General features: G+C 47.4%; 3 protein-coding genes across 4 annotated transcripts; 2 read left to right on the plus strand and 1 right to left on the minus strand.

The window, feature by feature from the left end:
* Positions 1-62: 62 nt before the first annotated feature.
* Positions 63-8,623, plus strand: chrnd (cholinergic receptor, nicotinic, delta (muscle)). Of its 2 annotated transcripts, XM_086019975.1 has the most exons (12): positions 63-516; positions 1,592-1,737; positions 1,871-1,915; positions 1,984-2,093; positions 2,339-2,494; positions 3,302-3,414; positions 3,504-3,704; positions 3,786-3,897; positions 3,968-4,082; positions 4,510-4,720; positions 4,841-4,959; positions 5,033-8,623. In XM_086019975.1, the coding sequence occupies exons 1-12, from the start codon at positions 474-476 to the stop codon at positions 5,213-5,215; spliced, it is 1,554 nt and encodes a 517-aa protein (XP_085876101.1). In that variant the 5' UTR covers positions 63-473; the 3' UTR covers positions 5,216-8,623. The 2 variants fall into 2 exon arrangements, with proteins under 2 accessions (XP_085876101.1, XP_085876100.1); XM_086019974.1 differs by having other exon boundaries at positions 3,504-3,897.
* LOC147127180 (uncharacterized) lies at positions 5,705-12,201 on the minus strand. Its single transcript, XM_086021578.1, has 13 exons — positions 12,078-12,201; positions 11,096-11,432; positions 10,454-10,780; positions 10,045-10,317; positions 9,645-9,950; positions 9,464-9,565; positions 9,311-9,391; positions 8,890-8,925; positions 7,725-8,078; positions 6,999-7,259; positions 6,623-6,928; positions 6,432-6,524; positions 5,705-6,353 (listed from the first exon to the last, which is right to left on the minus strand). The coding sequence occupies exons 2-13, from the start codon at positions 11,187-11,189 to the stop codon at positions 6,139-6,141; spliced, it is 2,448 nt and encodes an 815-aa protein (XP_085877704.1). The 5' UTR covers positions 11,190-11,432; positions 12,078-12,201; the 3' UTR covers positions 5,705-6,138.
* On the plus strand, positions 9,028-15,827 carry LOC147127181 (LIM zinc-binding domain-containing Nebulette-like). Its single transcript, XM_086019978.1, has 5 exons — positions 9,028-11,615; positions 11,795-12,107; positions 14,081-14,175; positions 14,952-15,036; positions 15,117-15,827. Exons 2-5 carry the CDS (start codon positions 12,039-12,041, stop codon positions 15,390-15,392), a joined length of 525 nt encoding a protein of 174 aa, XP_085876104.1. The 5' UTR covers positions 9,028-11,615; positions 11,795-12,038; the 3' UTR covers positions 15,393-15,827.
* Positions 15,828-15,937: the final 110 nt, after the last annotated feature.

Below are 15,937 nucleotides of genomic sequence, written 5' to 3' on the forward strand. Positions count from 1 at the left end.
GATCAATGTTATTTCCTACAGGCTTATGTTAGCATTTGAGTTGATGTGTTAGCATGTAGCATTTTGGACGTCATCTTACCATTTGAGTTGATACTGTATTTTAGCATTTGCCATTAGGTTCTTATTGTTAGTATTTGAGTCAAAGTTTCGTTCCGAATGTTGCCGGTTAGCTTTTGACTTGCCGCGTCTGCGTTTTTGCAGCATGAGAGCAAATTTGACACCATTTGAGCACGCTCACATGCCTTCAAATGATGTCAAATGTCAGCCTTGAAATGAGTTTGAAATGTGACGTTGAGTGAGTATTGATGCAACTGTTGTGTTTTCCGGGACAGAGTGAGCAAGTGCCGCTGCTTTCTATTTTCTGCCGCCTGTGTTTCTGCAGCTGCTGACTGTCAATCAAACGCACTTTGGCACAAGGTCAAAAAGAAGACGGACGGACGGACAAGTTCTTCCCGACAAAACTCCAGCTCGACATGAAGCCCGTTGCTGTGCTCCTGCTTGCGCTGCTCTGGCCAGGTCAGTTTCCATTTTTGAAATTGCTTGGTAGTTCCCTCCACTAGGGAGTTTGTGGTTACACTGGAACAGCTTTGTGTGTTAAATCGGCTTTTATAATGATCAACCTAAATCGATGCTAAAGTTTGTCAAATAGTGTCTGATCGAGTGAAGTCTGTAATGTGGATGCTGGGCTGTCAAAGTGCAATGAATCCAGATTTGATTCAAGTTGCGTAGCAGTGTAAGTTGAATGTTGAAATGTACAGCACGTTGATGTCGAGGAGGTTGTTGTTTATGTCTATCGGTGGCAAATGTCTGCCTTAGCGGAAGTTTGAGAGTCCGGCAGTAGAAGTTAGGGAGGAGGAAGCAGCTGTCGCGTGAAATTGGAGCACCTGAACGTGCTGGAAGCTCTTTGTAATGTGTACGCCCCATTCCTTCTCAAACTGGGGGTCCGCAAGACGCTCGGCGAGTCATCGTCTGCATCAGAATTTTTTTTTTTTTTTTTTTTTTTTCCCCTTGTGTTGAATTAAATTTTTAGAGCACTTTTGCAATCCTGTGACGTTGAGGGGAGCATGTGGTTGTTTGTTTTTTGGCGTACACAACTTGTGAAAGGCCGCGAGAGGGGAAAGGGAATTTTTTTTTTTTCCCAAGAATATGTCCTATGCAGGCCCACTAGTTGAAACACGGCAATCTGATTAATGTTGCGTTTGCGGAGTAAAGGTTAAGCCGCAAAATCCACCAATCTCAGGGCGGCCATTTTGTCACTTCTGTCGACAGAAAATGACATCACAGTCGCTCTGGCTAACGACCAATCACGGCTCAGCTTCAGAAAACGGGTGAGCTGCGATTGGTTACCTGAGCCCTGAGCAGTTGTGATGTCATTTTCAGTCGATAGACGTGTCAAAATGGCCGCCCCCACAGATGGCCAAAAACACTCCACAAATGCAATATTACGTAATCAGAATGCCTTGTTTCAACTAGTGGGCCTGCATAGGACATATTCTTGAAAAAAAAAATGTTTGGGTTGACTTCCTCTTTCAGTAGTCACAATCAAATTTGTGTTGTTGTGTGCGTGTGTTGCTGTACATTCACCTTGAAGCGTGCTGGTGCCGGAACGAGGAAGAGCGCCTGATCAACCACCTGTTGAAGGAGCGCGGCTACAACAAGGAACTGCGCCCCGTGGAGAGACAACAGGACGCCGTTGACGTCTACCTCGCACTCACGCTCTCGAACCTCATCTCCTTGGTACAAACACACACACACACATGCACGTGAGATGGCAGGTAAACGGATGAGCCGTGGCGTCAGCAATGCGAGCCCGAAGGCGGTTTGACGTAGGCCACCAGAAAGAGGTGATGTTTCCCTTTGCTTTATCTAGAAAGAAGTGGACGAGACCCTGCTCACCAACGTCTGGATCGACCACGTGAGTTCTCAAGAGTTGAAGACGCCCAGTGGCGCTATCTGCCCACTTCCCATGTTTTTCTGCGTCAGACGTGGACGGACTACCGGCTGACGTGGAACACGAGCGACTTCGACGGCATCAGCATGCTGCGCCTGCCGTCCAACATGGTGTGGCTGCCCGAGATCGTGCTGGAAAACAAGTGAGGGCGTGAGAGCTGCTGGGAACCACTCAATGGCGGCTGTTCGATTCATCATTTTTGCCTTACGGTCATCTACAGTGCATAGTCCACGATATGCAAAATCCCTACTCCCGAATCACTGTTGAGGGGTTTTTAGTGTGCATTTGAAGGAATTATCTAGGTCCACTATATAAAACCCCTTATGGAATAGTTTTTCAGGAGTTGGGAATGAGAGTGCTTTCTTCTTTTCTTTTCCTCTTGCGCAGTAACGACGCCCAGTTCCAGGTGGCCTACTACAGCAACGTGCTGGTTTCCCCCAGCGGGCTGTGCTACTGGTTGCCGCCCGCCATCTTCCGCTCGTCCTGCTCCATCAACGTCAACTATTTCCCCTTCGACTGGCAGAACTGCACCCTCAAGTTCACGTGAGATCAATCTCTGCGTTTTTATGTAGACGGTAAAACCACCTTCAGCGCGGTTGTGAAATCTTTTGTTTTTAGATGTATTTATTTGATTATTCAGACACATATTCGAAATAAGCCATTACTCGCAAATCATGGTATAGCAGCGCACCGATCCCTCTATATGTTTGCAGTTGATAAATCCAATTTTTACCAAACTAACAAACTTATCTCACAATACACATGAACAATTATGCCCCAAAATCTATATTTTAAAATGAGGCTACAGCCGTCACCTTTCTGTAAGTGTAAAAAGAAGGATTGCAGAGGATTTAACTGAGTTTTTCAGGAAAAAAATAGCCAGAGCTTCAAATACATCCTGTTTCACTCTTATTCTTTTTCCCGTTAATTTTTTTTATAATTATTTTTGTAAAATTGACACCATAGTATCCAAACTTTGCCATTCGAGACCCACTGTCCATTTTTAAGCAGTCGGCAGCATATAGAGTACCAAAAATGACACTTGCTCCAAATGAATTCATTTGATATACTGTAGAGCTTTTCTAAATATGCAGGGATGCAAATCAAATATTTACAACTAAACTAGTTACAGCATTTCTCTTCATAACAGTGTTGTGAATAAAGACCATTTTTTTTAAAGCCAAAAATGGTTTGGACACCACTGGTGTGCCCCCATCTAGAGGCTGACAGTGGAATTACACCCACCGTGCTTAAAATTGCAGGAAGCGCAAATGTGCTGGAGGGGGATTTACTGTATGTGCATTGGACGGTCTTTGTCGAGCCGGCGTGCTCGTCGCCGTGTCTTTGCAGCTCCCTGACGTACAACGCCAAAGAGATCCGAATGCTCCTGAAGACGGACATGGACGACGACGGCAACACGTGGACGGTCGAGTGGATCATCATCGACCCGGCCAGCTGGGCGGGTGAGTGCCTCGCACTCGACGCCTCGGCATTGGATTTCCTGTCGAGGTGACGCGCGCCTCGGGCCTCTCCGCTGTGATTGGGCCGCCAGAGAACGGCGAGTGGGAGGTGATCCACCGCCCGGCCAAGAGGAACACGTACAAACACATTCCCATGGAGAGCAACAAGCACCAGGACATCACCTTCTACCTCATCATCAAACGCAAGCCGCTCTTCTACATCGTCAACATCATCATACCCTGCGTGCTCATCTCCTTCCTGGCCTCGCTCGTCTACTACCTGCCCGCAGACAGTCAGTCCGCAATCCTCCTCCGCCGCTCCTCCGCGACAAAAGTCGCCTTCACTCTCATGTCCTGGGCCCGCCATGCGTTAGGTGGTGAGAAGATGACCTTGTCCATCTCCGTGCTGCTGGCGCAGTCTGTCTTCCTGCTGCTGATCTCGCAAAGGCTTCCGGAGACTTCCATCTCCGTCCCGCTCATCGTCAAGTAAGACGCGCGCGCGCGCGCGCGCGCACACATTGTGCGCGTGTTTGCTAATCAACTGTTGACCTCTCAGGTATCTGATGTTCATCATGGTGCTGGTGACAGTGGTGGTCTTGAACTGCGTGGTGGTCCTCAACCTGCACTTTAGGAGCCCGAGCACACACGTCATGTCCGAGTGGACCAAAAGGGTAACGCGCACACGCGTTCCAAGTTTTGTGTTCAGCGAGCCGCGGCACATACTGTGTTTTCAAATGGAAGAATCTCACAACACACCACCAAATAAAAATGTCACAAAAAGTAGATAAAGAACACTTCATGCTTACATACAACAGAAAAATCCCATTGACATGCTAACGGTTAGCATTAGTGTGGTTTTGCAACCATTTATGCAACGGACCACAAACGGTTGAACAACACATGTAGACCGATAATACGACAATACTTTCAGGCATATATTATTCATCTATTTTTCTTCATTTGTGTCTGCACACTATCACTATCTTTTTATAAAGTACAACATTGAGTGCTATTTGTGTTTATTTAAATAAAAAAAAAAAAAAAGCACCACAGCGGATGAATCTCCGTTGTAGTCGAACGAAAGCGTTTCTCTCCCAGTTGTTCCTGGAGCGACTGCCCCGCCTCCTGCTCATGTCCCGGCCAGCCGAGTCGGAGCCGTATTGGGACGGCGCCTTGCAGCGGCGCTCCAGCTCGGCGGGCTACATCGCGTCGGCCGAGGAGTACTACAGCGTCAAGTCCCGCAGCGACTTGATGTTCGAGAAGCAGTCGGTGAGACACGGGCTCACCACGCGGCCCACGCACGCCACAGGTATGCCGGACACTGACTGTTTTTGTGCTCATCGTACTCGTCAGTCGACATTTTTCATTTTTTTTTTTTTTTTTTGTTGTTTTTTTCAGCCCTAATTGAAACAATTTTTTTATCCCTCAGTGAAAAAGCTGCAGGAGGACGGCGGAGTCACCGAGCAGCTCTACGGCGAAATCAAGCCGGCGGTGGACGGAGCGAACTACATCATCAAACACATGCGCAACAAGAACGACTACAATGAGGTGAGCGACGTGTCATGCGATGATGTCATACCTTGCGTTCGCAAACACGTCTGATGCGTTGTTGTCATCGCAGGAGAAGGACAACTGGAGCGGCATCGCTCGCACCGTGGACCGCCTATGCCTCTTCCTCGTTACCCCGGTGATGACCTTTGGCACCATCATCATCTTCCTCATGGGCCTCTACAACCACCCGCCGCCGCTGCCCTTCGCCGGAGACACTCACGACTACAGGGAGGAAAACACGCGCCTGCTGTGACGCGCGCACATATTTCGACAATTACTCTGCTTTCTTTGACTTGCGTGGCTTGTTTTCTTTTGTTTGAGGCGGGAAAAAAATGTAATGTGTAAAAGACGAGAAGTATTTTAAAAAAGTATTTTACTCACAAATTACAAATGTCAAACCTGGTCGACATTTCCAGTGGTGTAAGGTGCCTCTTGAAAGTTCAGTACTCCCGAGGCTTTAAAGATGCTCAGGGCTGAGATAACGACCAATCATGGCGCAGCTTCAGAAAAACTGGTTCGCTGTGATTGGTCCTTACCCGAGCGACTGTGATGTCATTTTCAGCCGACAGAAGTGACAAAATGGCCGCCCCCGGAGATGGCTGAAAACGGGTGGATGAACTCTTATGCCACAAAATTGATCAGAATGCTAGTGGGCTTGCATGGAACATATTCTTGAAAAAAAAAAAGGTTTGGGTTGACTTCCGCTTTAAAGGCTTGTTTCAATACTGAGACTCAAGCGAAATTTGGTTTTATGATTTTATTGTGTTGCTTCAACAACAAGCAGCGCCATATAAGGACGGGTAAAAGTAGAAAAACAAAGAAACGTTCCCATTTTGAATTCCAATTTATTAAAGGGAATCAACACAGTTGGTTAAGTCTTCATTTCTCATTCGTATCCCTTATGACGGTGCTTCCTCAAGCTGAATGAAAAAATGATTTCTAGAAAAATATTGTCATATTTGAAAAAGTATACGCAATTACTCCTCCCTGCTTGAGCGTTGGAGCAATCCAAGCCTCTCATATGTAACTGATGTAACGTCCCATAACTTTTAAAAGAGATACTCTTATGTGAAGAGTTGCATTTTTTCCAAGCGCACTCAAAATATGGCTTTCATTTCTCCTTGGACTTTGACTTTGATCAAACGGCTTTACCTTGAAGTTGCTAACAAAGCGAGTTCACGCGGCATCGCTGTTGGACTGCTGACGTAGCCTTTGTAAAATTCCAGCTCTTGTGCTCAAAAACTGACCATACCTCAGCCTCATGACGTTAAAAGACAGGAAGCCAAGGTTGTGCCTTTCGGCGTCTTTTGCGGCAGCGTCGTTCTCGGTGACTTGGTTCTCCCGAGAGTCGTCTTCCTCTGGTGCCTTTCCCGATTTGCGTTTCGTCCTCACTGCATTCAGAGCACCCCCCAGTGTTTACACGCTTTCCTGCGGTACCTGCTTGATTTGTCTTAGCTCGGCTCACTCGCCTTTATGGATCAAGGCTCCCAAGGCGCCGCAGGACACCACCAGGAGGCAGCTGAACAATCCGATTACGGCGAACAGCGGCGGAAGCTTTGAGTCTGACGGAGAATTTGAACCCTCAGCGATATATGACAGTGGGGTTGCGCTACACGCCGTCCATTTCAGTGTTAAGAGTACGTCTGTGCGATGTGATTACCCGGTATGACAATGACGTCCGTCTGCGTGAAGTAGGTGACCTGATGTGTTCGGACCTCGCAAGTGTAGGTGCCCTGATGGTCGGGCAGCACGTTGGGCAGCTTGAGGTGCCGCCAAGCCGAGTGTCCGTCCATCACGTGGACCTTCCAGTCCTCGGCCAGCATCGGTTGGCGCCGCAGGCCGCTCACGTTCATGGACAGGATGTGCTCAGAATGGTGGATCCTCCAGATCAGCTCCAAAGCGCCGCCCCCCGTCGGAAAACTGCACGGAACCTTTACCTCGCTGCCGGAAATCACGCGGAGGGCATCTGCACAGGAGCTTTGGATGAGATTCTCCAAAAAGTTTCAACGAGGAAGTCCGGATGAGGTCATCTGTACCTTCTATCCTGAGACGAGCTCTTTTTCTGTGCCTCTCGCTGTTGACCTCACACGTGAAGTCCTCGCCGATGCTTCCGTCGGCCTTCAGGTGCACGTAGCTCTCCACGTCATACAAGCCCAACTGCGTCTTCTCCACCTTGGTCTTGTTGTCGAAGAGCCCGCCGTCCGCGGACCATTCCAGCGTGGGCGCCGGATAGATGCCGTTAGCCCGGCAGAACACGGACTCGGCGCTCAGCCACATGCGGACCTCCTGGATCGGAGCTGATACCCAGACAACAACGCGTCGACGCTACATGAGCTTGAAGATCAGGATGGAATCGATCAGGATTTACAGTAGAGGACTAAGTCGGAGGAGAAGGTTTAGCGAACGTTTGCTTGCATGAGGAGTTGAAGGAAGGATGTTTTTTTGTTTTTTTCAAGGGACTGTGTTCCAGTAAACGGACAAGCAGCAGCAGTGTGATTCAAATAGCAACATTTAAAGAAGGGCTGGCTGGCTCCAAAATAAAGTGTATTAGAGTAATCCAGCCAAGAGGCGACGAGAGCAACGATTACGAATTCAAAGTACCGCTGTGTTAGAAAAGTCTTCACCTTTGCGATGATAAAAGCGGCTGTCGGGATCTTTCTTTTAAATGACACATAAATCTGAAATTGTGTCTTTCCTCTTCATTTGTGTTGGGTTCTAAAAATGTCACATTGATGAACCTGACAGGCTGTTTGCGGGCTCACCTTCCACGCGGAGGTTGATGAAGGTCTCCCACCTGTCCTGGAGGGTTCCTACGTAGCACTTGTACCTCCCTTCATCTTCAAGCACCACGTCCTTCAGCAGCAGAGAGGCGTTCCCTCCTGGAATGTGTTCTTGAAACAACGACGTCCTTTGCCTGAAGCGCTTGCCCTGGTTCGCCAGCTGGTTGACCTCGTAGAAGAAGGAGTGAACCTGAACCTGGACGTCCCCGGGGGCCTGCTGGATCCAGTGGATGACCACGTCATCTCCAACGGGGAAGCTCGCCGCTAAAACGCAGCTGCTTTTCCAACGGCACCAAATATCAGCGACGACTGGAAAGACATCGTTACGGGAGGGATTGAATTGAAGAGCATTTCACCACTGCAACTACTGCAGAATTCAGCCGCTCGGGTGCTGACGAGAACCAGAGGGCGAGAGCACATTACGCCAGTTTTGAAATTGCTGCATTGGCTCCCTGTGTGTTTCAGGATCGATTTTAAAGTACTTTTATTAGTTTATAAATGTGTTAATGGTCTCGGGCCATCTTATTTATCTGATTTGCTTTTATCATACCAGCCCTCGCGGATCCTGAGGTCCTCTGGCGCCGGCCTTTTATTTATTCCAAGGGTGAGGACCAAAATGCATGGCGAGGCTGCATTCAGCCGTTTTGGTCCTCACCTTTGGAATAGCCTGCCAGAGGACGTCAGGTCTGCAGAGACTGTTGATATTTTTAAGAGGAAGCTCAAGACACACCTTTTTCGTTTGGCTTTCAACAACTTTTAAATAATTTATCTTTTCTTTTGATTGAAGATAATTCTATGTTTTGCTTTGAATGTTTTAAAGCACTTTGAGTTGCATTTTTATGTATGAAAAGTGCTATATAAATAAAATGTGATTGATTGAAGGCAAAGCGAAACTACATGTTGACCGCGACCAGATTGAAACCATGATTCTGAAATCACTTGATCGTCGAATCGAGTGTATTGAGGCGCTATTTAATGAAGCAGATCACCGTCTGGCTGCTGAGAATAAACCGATAAACTTGTCGACCGAGCCTGTCGCAGATTTTACAGGAAATACGCGAGGGAAAAAAAACAAAAGCGACAACACAGCGACACAACGGCAGACGTACGGTCAATGAGGACTTTCTGCTGTGAGGGTCCTGCTTACCTGCGCAGGTTAGATTCCATAGGAAGAGCGCGGCAGCTAAAGAGAGCACAGACGCCCTCATCGTGAGCGCGGCTTGCTCAAGTCGCGATGAAAACAGAAGTCAACGGACAGCATTCCTTTTTGTTTTTGTTTTTTTGCTCCTCTTGTTCCTGGTTCTGCCACAAAACATGTCACTGGTCTTCTCTTTGGGAAATCGTTTTTAATTCTCTTCGTTCCAAAAAACAAACAATGATCGCAATGTGACATTTGTTCTCAGAAATAGGCAGCTTTGACATTTTTACGGCATTTAACGCTACACATGCTAGTTTTGTACAATTGGTGTTAAACGAGAGGTTCATGGAAAAAATGTCTCCCCTGTACGCAAAAAAGTGAGACAACCGGAGGCGAGGAAGTTAAAGCGAAGGACGATTTTAGGTGTCACTCTTGGAGAGCGCCGTCCCCGACGGCGATGTCGTTGTTCTCCTAGTTCCTTTCCGTAAACCGTGCGCTTCTCTCCATCGACCTTACTGGAGAAAAGACCACAGCTCGTTGAGGATCGGCTTTCACGCAGCCTCGCCGATGTCGGCCGACTCACGTTTCCAGAAGAAGACTCCCTGCATGCCGCAGACCACCAATATTACGGCGCAGAGCACGGCAAGGATCACGTAGATTTTGAACAGCAACTGATGCACCAAATCTGATGGAGCAGACGAGCAACACATTTTCCATGGACTCGATGCCGGTGGTTCTCCGACTTTTGACGGCGGTGGGATTACCCGGCGTGACGGTGACCTCCGTCTGCGTGACGTAGGTGACCCGATGTGTTCGGACCTCGCAGGTGTAGGTGCCCTGGTGGTCGGGCAGCACGTTGGGCAGCTTGAGGTGCCGCCAAGCCGAGTGTCCGTCCATCACGTGGACCTTCCAGTCCTCGGCCAGCATCAGTTGGCGCCGCAGGCCGCTCACGTTCATGGACAGGATGTGCTCAGAGCGGTGGATCCTCCAGATCAGCTCGAAGGTGTCCATCTCTCCCGGGAAACGGCACGGAATCTTGATCTCGCCGCCCGGCGCCGTGTGGATGGGCGCTGCCAAGGATGTTTGGATGCAAACATTTGGATGAAGAGGTTCGCTTTGAGATCATTTGCAAGCGGAGGTTTCACTCGGACGAGGTCGCCTTGCCTTCGCTCTTGAACCGAGTGCTTCGGCTGCTCGTTTCGCTGCTGACGTTACAGATGAAGTCCACGTCGATGCTTTCGGCCGCCTTCAGTTGCACCCAGCTCTCCGCGCTGTAGAAATCCAGTTGCGTCTGCTCAATCCTCGTCTTGTTGTAGAAGAGCCCGGCGTCTGTTGTTGGGTCTACGGACCAGACTACCGTGGGCTCCGGGTAGATGCCATCAGCCCAGCAGTACACGGTCTCGCCGCTCAGTTCCACGTGGACCTCCTGGACCGGAGCTGACACCCAAAAAACACCACCAGCAAAATGTCAACACCGAGGTCGGTTGTGATGAAAAGGCGTCATCCGACCGTTTCAAGGAGGGTTTCTTTCCGCGTGAGGTGAGCCCAAGTGTCCGTCCCGGACACGGCGTACCTTTGACATCCAGGACGACGATGCCAGACTCCTCTGTGGCGAGTTCCTTCATGGTGACGCAGACGTACTTCCCTCGATCCCTCGGCGTGACGTTTCTGAGAACCAGCGTGGCGTTTCCCTCCAGGACGTGGTCGGCGTAAAGGCTGGTTCTGTTCTTGTACTGGTCCACCGCCGAATTGTGCCCCACGACAAAACTTGTGTTCCCGTAGCGTGTGCAGCTCACGACCGCCTTATAGCGGTACCACATCACCCGAGCGCCCTTGCCGTCGGAATCGAAGTTACAGGGAAGAACGCACTCGGAGGAGGCCAGGCAGGTCACGCTGAACTCTGGCGAGTGGTCACGCACGACATACGTCACTTTTTAGCCGTGAAGACCAAGACGTCCGTCCATTTTCTGAAGAGCTAATTTCAGCCCATACGGCTCATACATAGACAAGCAAGTCTGGTCGCAAGTCGGTCACATGTAGCGTGCGCAAAAAACACGTGCGGGTCTTTAATGAAGCTAACATGCCGGCAGAAAGGACGGAGTTGAGATTAGAACACGTCGATTTGTCATCCTGGATTTGATTGGAAAATGGAGTGCCCACCCGGCCCCCCGCAACGCCCGTCCCGTCCCCCCCCAAAAATTAGGCTCACACTCACCTTTGGTTGCAGAACAAAGGGAGACGGTCCACACAACAAGAAGAAGAAGAAGAAGAAGAAGAGAGTGCAATAAAGCACGTCCTTGAGGTTCCATTGTGATTTATTTGTTTGAACCAGATCAACTTCACTTTCATTTTTGAGTGGACAAACAGGATTGACAGGGACGTGCGCGGAACTTCAAATGAAGAGCCAATAAAAAGAGAAATGACTTGAGACGTATTCTAGTAGTAAGGTCTGAACTTCTTGATGATGACGAGTGAACAAAAGTTACCCCTGTAGGGGAGAGTGGGCTAAGTTGTGACCACATATTTTTGAAGAGGCATCCATTTCGCTCATCCTGCAAAGAAGGGAGACAACATGGTGTGAGGGATAAACACATTTAAGTTTCAAAAACACTTTTTTTTGCCCTCCAAAGTAAAATGGATTTCTTTTTTTTTTTTTCCTGGCATTCCCAGAGCAGCATGAATGAGCACAAACAGGCAGGAGCAAAGAAAGGAGGTCTGCTGCATCAGCATCTCTTGTGAGTATGATGTATTTTATGTCATATGTTTAATGATTAATATTAATTGTGAACTGTATTGTGAGCTGTTTGGAGGCACTGAATTTGAAGATAAAAATGCCTCCGTCTCTTATTTTTTTTAACACCATGCAGAGTTATACAGTATACTGTAGCCTCTTGTACTTTATTTTACTTTGAAGGAAACGAGTGGGGAAGAAGCCGTTGTCATGTTTCCGGTGTCTTTGCTAAGTGCTGCGCGCTTGCCGCACTCGGATGCGCTCAGTGAGTGTTGGACTGAGTTGTTCACTCGGTCCTGGAGCACAAAGCAGCCGAGCAGCTTCTACTCCAGAGCCCCGCACCATCGTGCTCCCCCCCCCCCCGGTGACCTCATAAGCCTCAGGACCCCAACATTGGACCCCCCCACCCCCCTGCCCGGTCGCGAGGATGAACCCTCAATGTGCCCGCTGCGGGAAGGTTGTTTACCCGACAGAGAAAGTCAGCTGCCTGGACAAGGTGGGCACTTTTTCTCGGTCACGCTGCTTACCATCCAAATAAATTGATTACCGTAGAGTTATTCATTAAATTCAACATTCGAGCTTTTATTCGCACTTGTCTGAAATGGCGAATACGTTCACGAGGCGTTAAAATGTAAACGAAGCAAAGTGTATTCATCATAATTGACGCGCATCATCATTTCGTCATTCAAAAAAAGAACGTCCGCTGTTTTGTCAAACATTTCCCGACACTTTTGATACAATGTTTGTTCTCTGTCCCTAAATATCTTTTAGAGGCTTTAGGTAGCCAGAAAGAGGTTAAAATAAATAGATGTGCACATTTATGAAGCATTCATTAATTTATTTAGCTTTTTTTTTTAACCCTTAAATTGTTCATGAACATGTATATCTTAATTTTTTAATCTCATTCACTTATTGTTAGTTGTTTCATTGTATACAAACTAAAATTAAACCAAATAAGCAATTTTACTCATTAATTCAAGGCATGTACATGTATATTGAGCTGTTTTAAAATTTAGCAAATGTGTTAAGTACAATGAAATTATGCACTGTACTGTTTATACTCTACTGTGTACTTAATACAAAATAATTCTGCATGTTTGACATGAAGAAATCATGTTCATCAACAGACTTTCCACTTTTAAGAAAAAAAAAGCTTGATTTTATCTGCTGCTAATTCTTTCTCCCAAATCATTAAAAAACAAAAACGTTCTTTTCAAGCTTTAAACATCTGGTTCTATTCTAACTGCTTATGTACTTATACTATATCAGCTGATCAAGATTATTGGACAATCCTTTACAACATGCTGCAGCAGCACGCACACGCACACACACACACGCACACACGCACGACCCATTCCACCGAATCAATGCCAGTTGCTTGTTGACTAAACATAAATCAAATAATGAATCACACATCGTGTATTTATTACAGAGTGCCCCTGCTACCTTAATGCTAACACATAATGGCAGACACCATTGACGGGCTAATTATTACAATCTGCATGGCAGCGGTATAACCCTTTAAGCAATGGTTATATGAAGCAAGACATATAGACATTACTCACAGGCATATTCTTTATCCTCTGCAAAGATAAACTAATATTACTGCTGAGGACTTGTGACGTCTCAGTGCAAAGCTAGCTGTATTACACTGCCCCCAAGTGGCCAAGGCATGCACACCAGAAGGAGCAGCACGCTGTTCAATCAACTGAAGCAAAAAAGTGTGATTCAAAACGGGTTACATTCTTTACATTATAAGTGATTATCTTTCGTTTATAGAGTGCCAGTTCTCCCATGAAGAAAAACGTACATTTCTGGGGGGTTAGGAATGGTTTAATGGCATTTCCATTTATTTCAAGGGCCTCTTGGAAGTGGATAATTATAAAAACAAGTAACTGAAAGTCTTCACATATTGAGCGTCACATGCATAAATGATGGCGTGCGGCCTAATGTCGATGAATTATTAAGCCTCCTCAAGCGTCGGCTGCGCGCGGCGTCGGATGACACAACAGCACCACCGAGGCGGCGACCAAACGTGAAGCATGCTCATCGCCGTCTGAATGAGACTCTCAGTCAATCGAGTTAGTCGAAATTGTCAAGTTGTCCTGGCTCGGGGCAGGCGTGTCTCTTGTAATACCGCCTTGTACCACTGGAGGTGAGAGTGAGTCAGTCAAAACAACAAACAAGCTGCTGGTTTGACTCATCAGTTGCTGCTCAGCCTGTTGTCATGACAACATGTCAGGATGGCCAAGCTTTTTCAGCTGAGTTGAGTTTTCAATTGAAAAAAAAAAGTTTTGCGCCTAACCTTCCAATGTGGTTCATTTTTCATGAAGATATGCGTCCGACCGCAAATGGCCCCTGCATCAGACCTGCTCTAGAATGTTCCTCGTATGGAGATTGGCACACACGCACGCACACAGGAAGGGAAAATTGTAAATGCGTGTTTCTAAACAATGCCCGTGTGCGTAGAACTGGCACAAAGGCTGCTTCCACTGTGAGGTTTGCAAGATGACCCTCAACATGAAGAACTACAAAGGTTACGACAAGAAGCCCTACTGCAACGCGTGAGTCTGCCCGTCATACGTGATGCTACACGTGACGTCATGCACAACATCGCACATTATGAATAATATTGCATGGGGTGGTTTGCACGTCGGCCTCGCGGTTCCAAACGCGTGTAATTTGCACGCCGTCCCCGTGCTCAAGTGGCTGTTCCCTCCCACGTTCCAAAACCATGCTAGCACGTTAGCTTCACCATACACCATACGTTTCCATGTGAGTGGGTTGACGCACGCACATACACACGCTCTTTGTTTCTTGGCCTTTTCCGAACAATTGTCGGCACACGCACCCGCTGTTTCCTTAAGCCCCGCCCACTCGGCATTTTGATGCTGTAACTCTATTTCGAGCAGTATACAAAGCAGCATCCTGCCACATTGTTTGCACAAGTTGGAGATAGCATCAAAGTGGACTCCCAAATCAGACAGGCCGGCTTGGGAATTGATGTGGCTGATGATGTCATACTTCCGACATTATACATGACATCATGCGTGACTTTATATCCATCCGCCCCCCTTCATTTTCCGAGCCACTTATCCTCACTAGGGATACGTGTAACATTTTTTTTGTACTTGATAAAGAAATACAGCACTGTATGTAAAAGTACAATCAAAATGAATGTCCATAAACATTTTCAAGTGCACTTCATGCGTTGGATGTGTGCCGTTAATGGGCGCGGCCTAGCGTGTGATGTCACGAACTCGGGTGCTGGTCTCGCCCAATTAACGTTGCTGTCTTTATGCCATGAAACATCTTCATTCATAATACGTTTTGTGTGCAGACATTATCCCAAGACGTCCTTCACCACCGTGACTGACACGCCGGAGAACCTGCGACTGAGGCAGCAGAGCCAGCTGCAAAGCCAGGTCGGAAAAATAGGAAGACGAATCCCGCGAATCATAATCACGCGATCTTGAGCGCTGCGACGTTTGTTCACCCGCCGCAGGTGAAGTACAAGAAAGACTTTGAGGAGAGCAAAGGTCGAGGCTTCAGCATGGTGTCCGACACGCCGGAGATGCAGCGGCTGAGACGCACTCAGGAGCACATCAGCAACGTAGGTAGAAACGCGCGCTCGGCGGTTATAAAAAGTCGACACGCCCTTGTTCAAACGTCAGCAAGCGAAGCCATTTCGAGACCTGCTCCACCGCGAATCTGGCCTATCGTTGAAATGACTAAAATCTTGTCGAGGGGGGGGGGGGGGGAAACACAAATAAACAAATGAGATCATGCGCTTGCACAAGTGTGCACACCCTCTGCAGATTTGGCTCAGAATGAATGAACCAATGACATTCAAATTCCTGCCGCCATTTAAAATGCCTCTAATTCAAGTTCAGATGTTCTTGTAGGCTTTTCCTGACATTTATTGACTTCCATTTATTTTAGTGACGGTTGCAATAACTTACATAGTGGACTCTTACATATGATTACTTAGATACATTTACTTAGTTACTAAGCCTGTGTCAATATTAAGTAATCATATTCAAACTTTAAAGTGCCTCTGGTTAACCCCAAATAAAGTTCAGCTGTTCGAGTAGTCTTTTGTTGTCACGTTAATGATTGAAAAGGCTTTGAAATTCAGTTCTCATTTTATGTGTAGCAGCGACATGGGCTGAACAGGGGTGTGTAGACTTTTATTCATCCACAGTATTATTTATGTACACGCTACTGTATACATGTGGTGTGAAGGGGATGAATGGATGCGGTGCAGTTTTGTCAGTGAGCACACACACGCACACACACACTCACACACACACACATTGATTCTCC

The sequence above is a fragment of the Filicampus tigris genome, chromosome 21 (assembly GCF_054856515.1).
Source record: "Filicampus tigris isolate MCC_2025a chromosome 21, RoL_Ftig_1.0, whole genome shotgun sequence".
Lineage (NCBI taxonomy): Eukaryota > Metazoa > Chordata > Actinopteri > Syngnathiformes > Syngnathidae > Filicampus > Filicampus tigris.

Coding starts and splice junctions, on each gene's coding strand:
- LOC147127180 (XM_086021578.1), bottom strand. CDS start 11,189: ATGGAACCTCAAGGACGTGCTTTATTGCACTCTCTTCTTCTTCTTCTT. Junction 8,079..8,889: donor ATGGAATCTAACCTGCGCAG/GTAAGCAGGACC, acceptor CTCTTCAATTCA/ATCCCTCCCGTAACGATGTC. Junction 6,525..6,622: donor GGACGTCATTGTCATACCGG/GTAATCACATCG, acceptor ATTCTCCGTCAG/ACTCAAAGCTTCCGCCGCTG.
- LOC147127181 (XM_086019978.1), top strand. CDS start 12,039: ATGAACCCTCAATGTGCCCGCTGCGGGAAGGTTGTTTACCCGACAGAG. Junction 12,108..14,080: donor AAGTCAGCTGCCTGGACAAG/GTGGGCACTTTT, acceptor CCGTGTGCGTAG/AACTGGCACAAAGGCTGCTT. Junction 15,037..15,116: donor AGAGCCAGCTGCAAAGCCAG/GTCGGAAAAATA, acceptor CACCCGCCGCAG/GTGAAGTACAAGAAAGACTT.
- chrnd (XM_086019974.1), top strand. CDS start 474: ATGAAGCCCGTTGCTGTGCTCCTGCTTGCGCTGCTCTGGCCAG. Junction 1,916..1,983: donor CCAACGTCTGGATCGACCAC/GTGAGTTCTCAA, acceptor TTTCTGCGTCAG/ACGTGGACGGACTACCGGCT. Junction 4,960..5,032: donor ACAAGAACGACTACAATGAG/GTGAGCGACGTG, acceptor TTGTCATCGCAG/GAGAAGGACAACTGGAGCGG.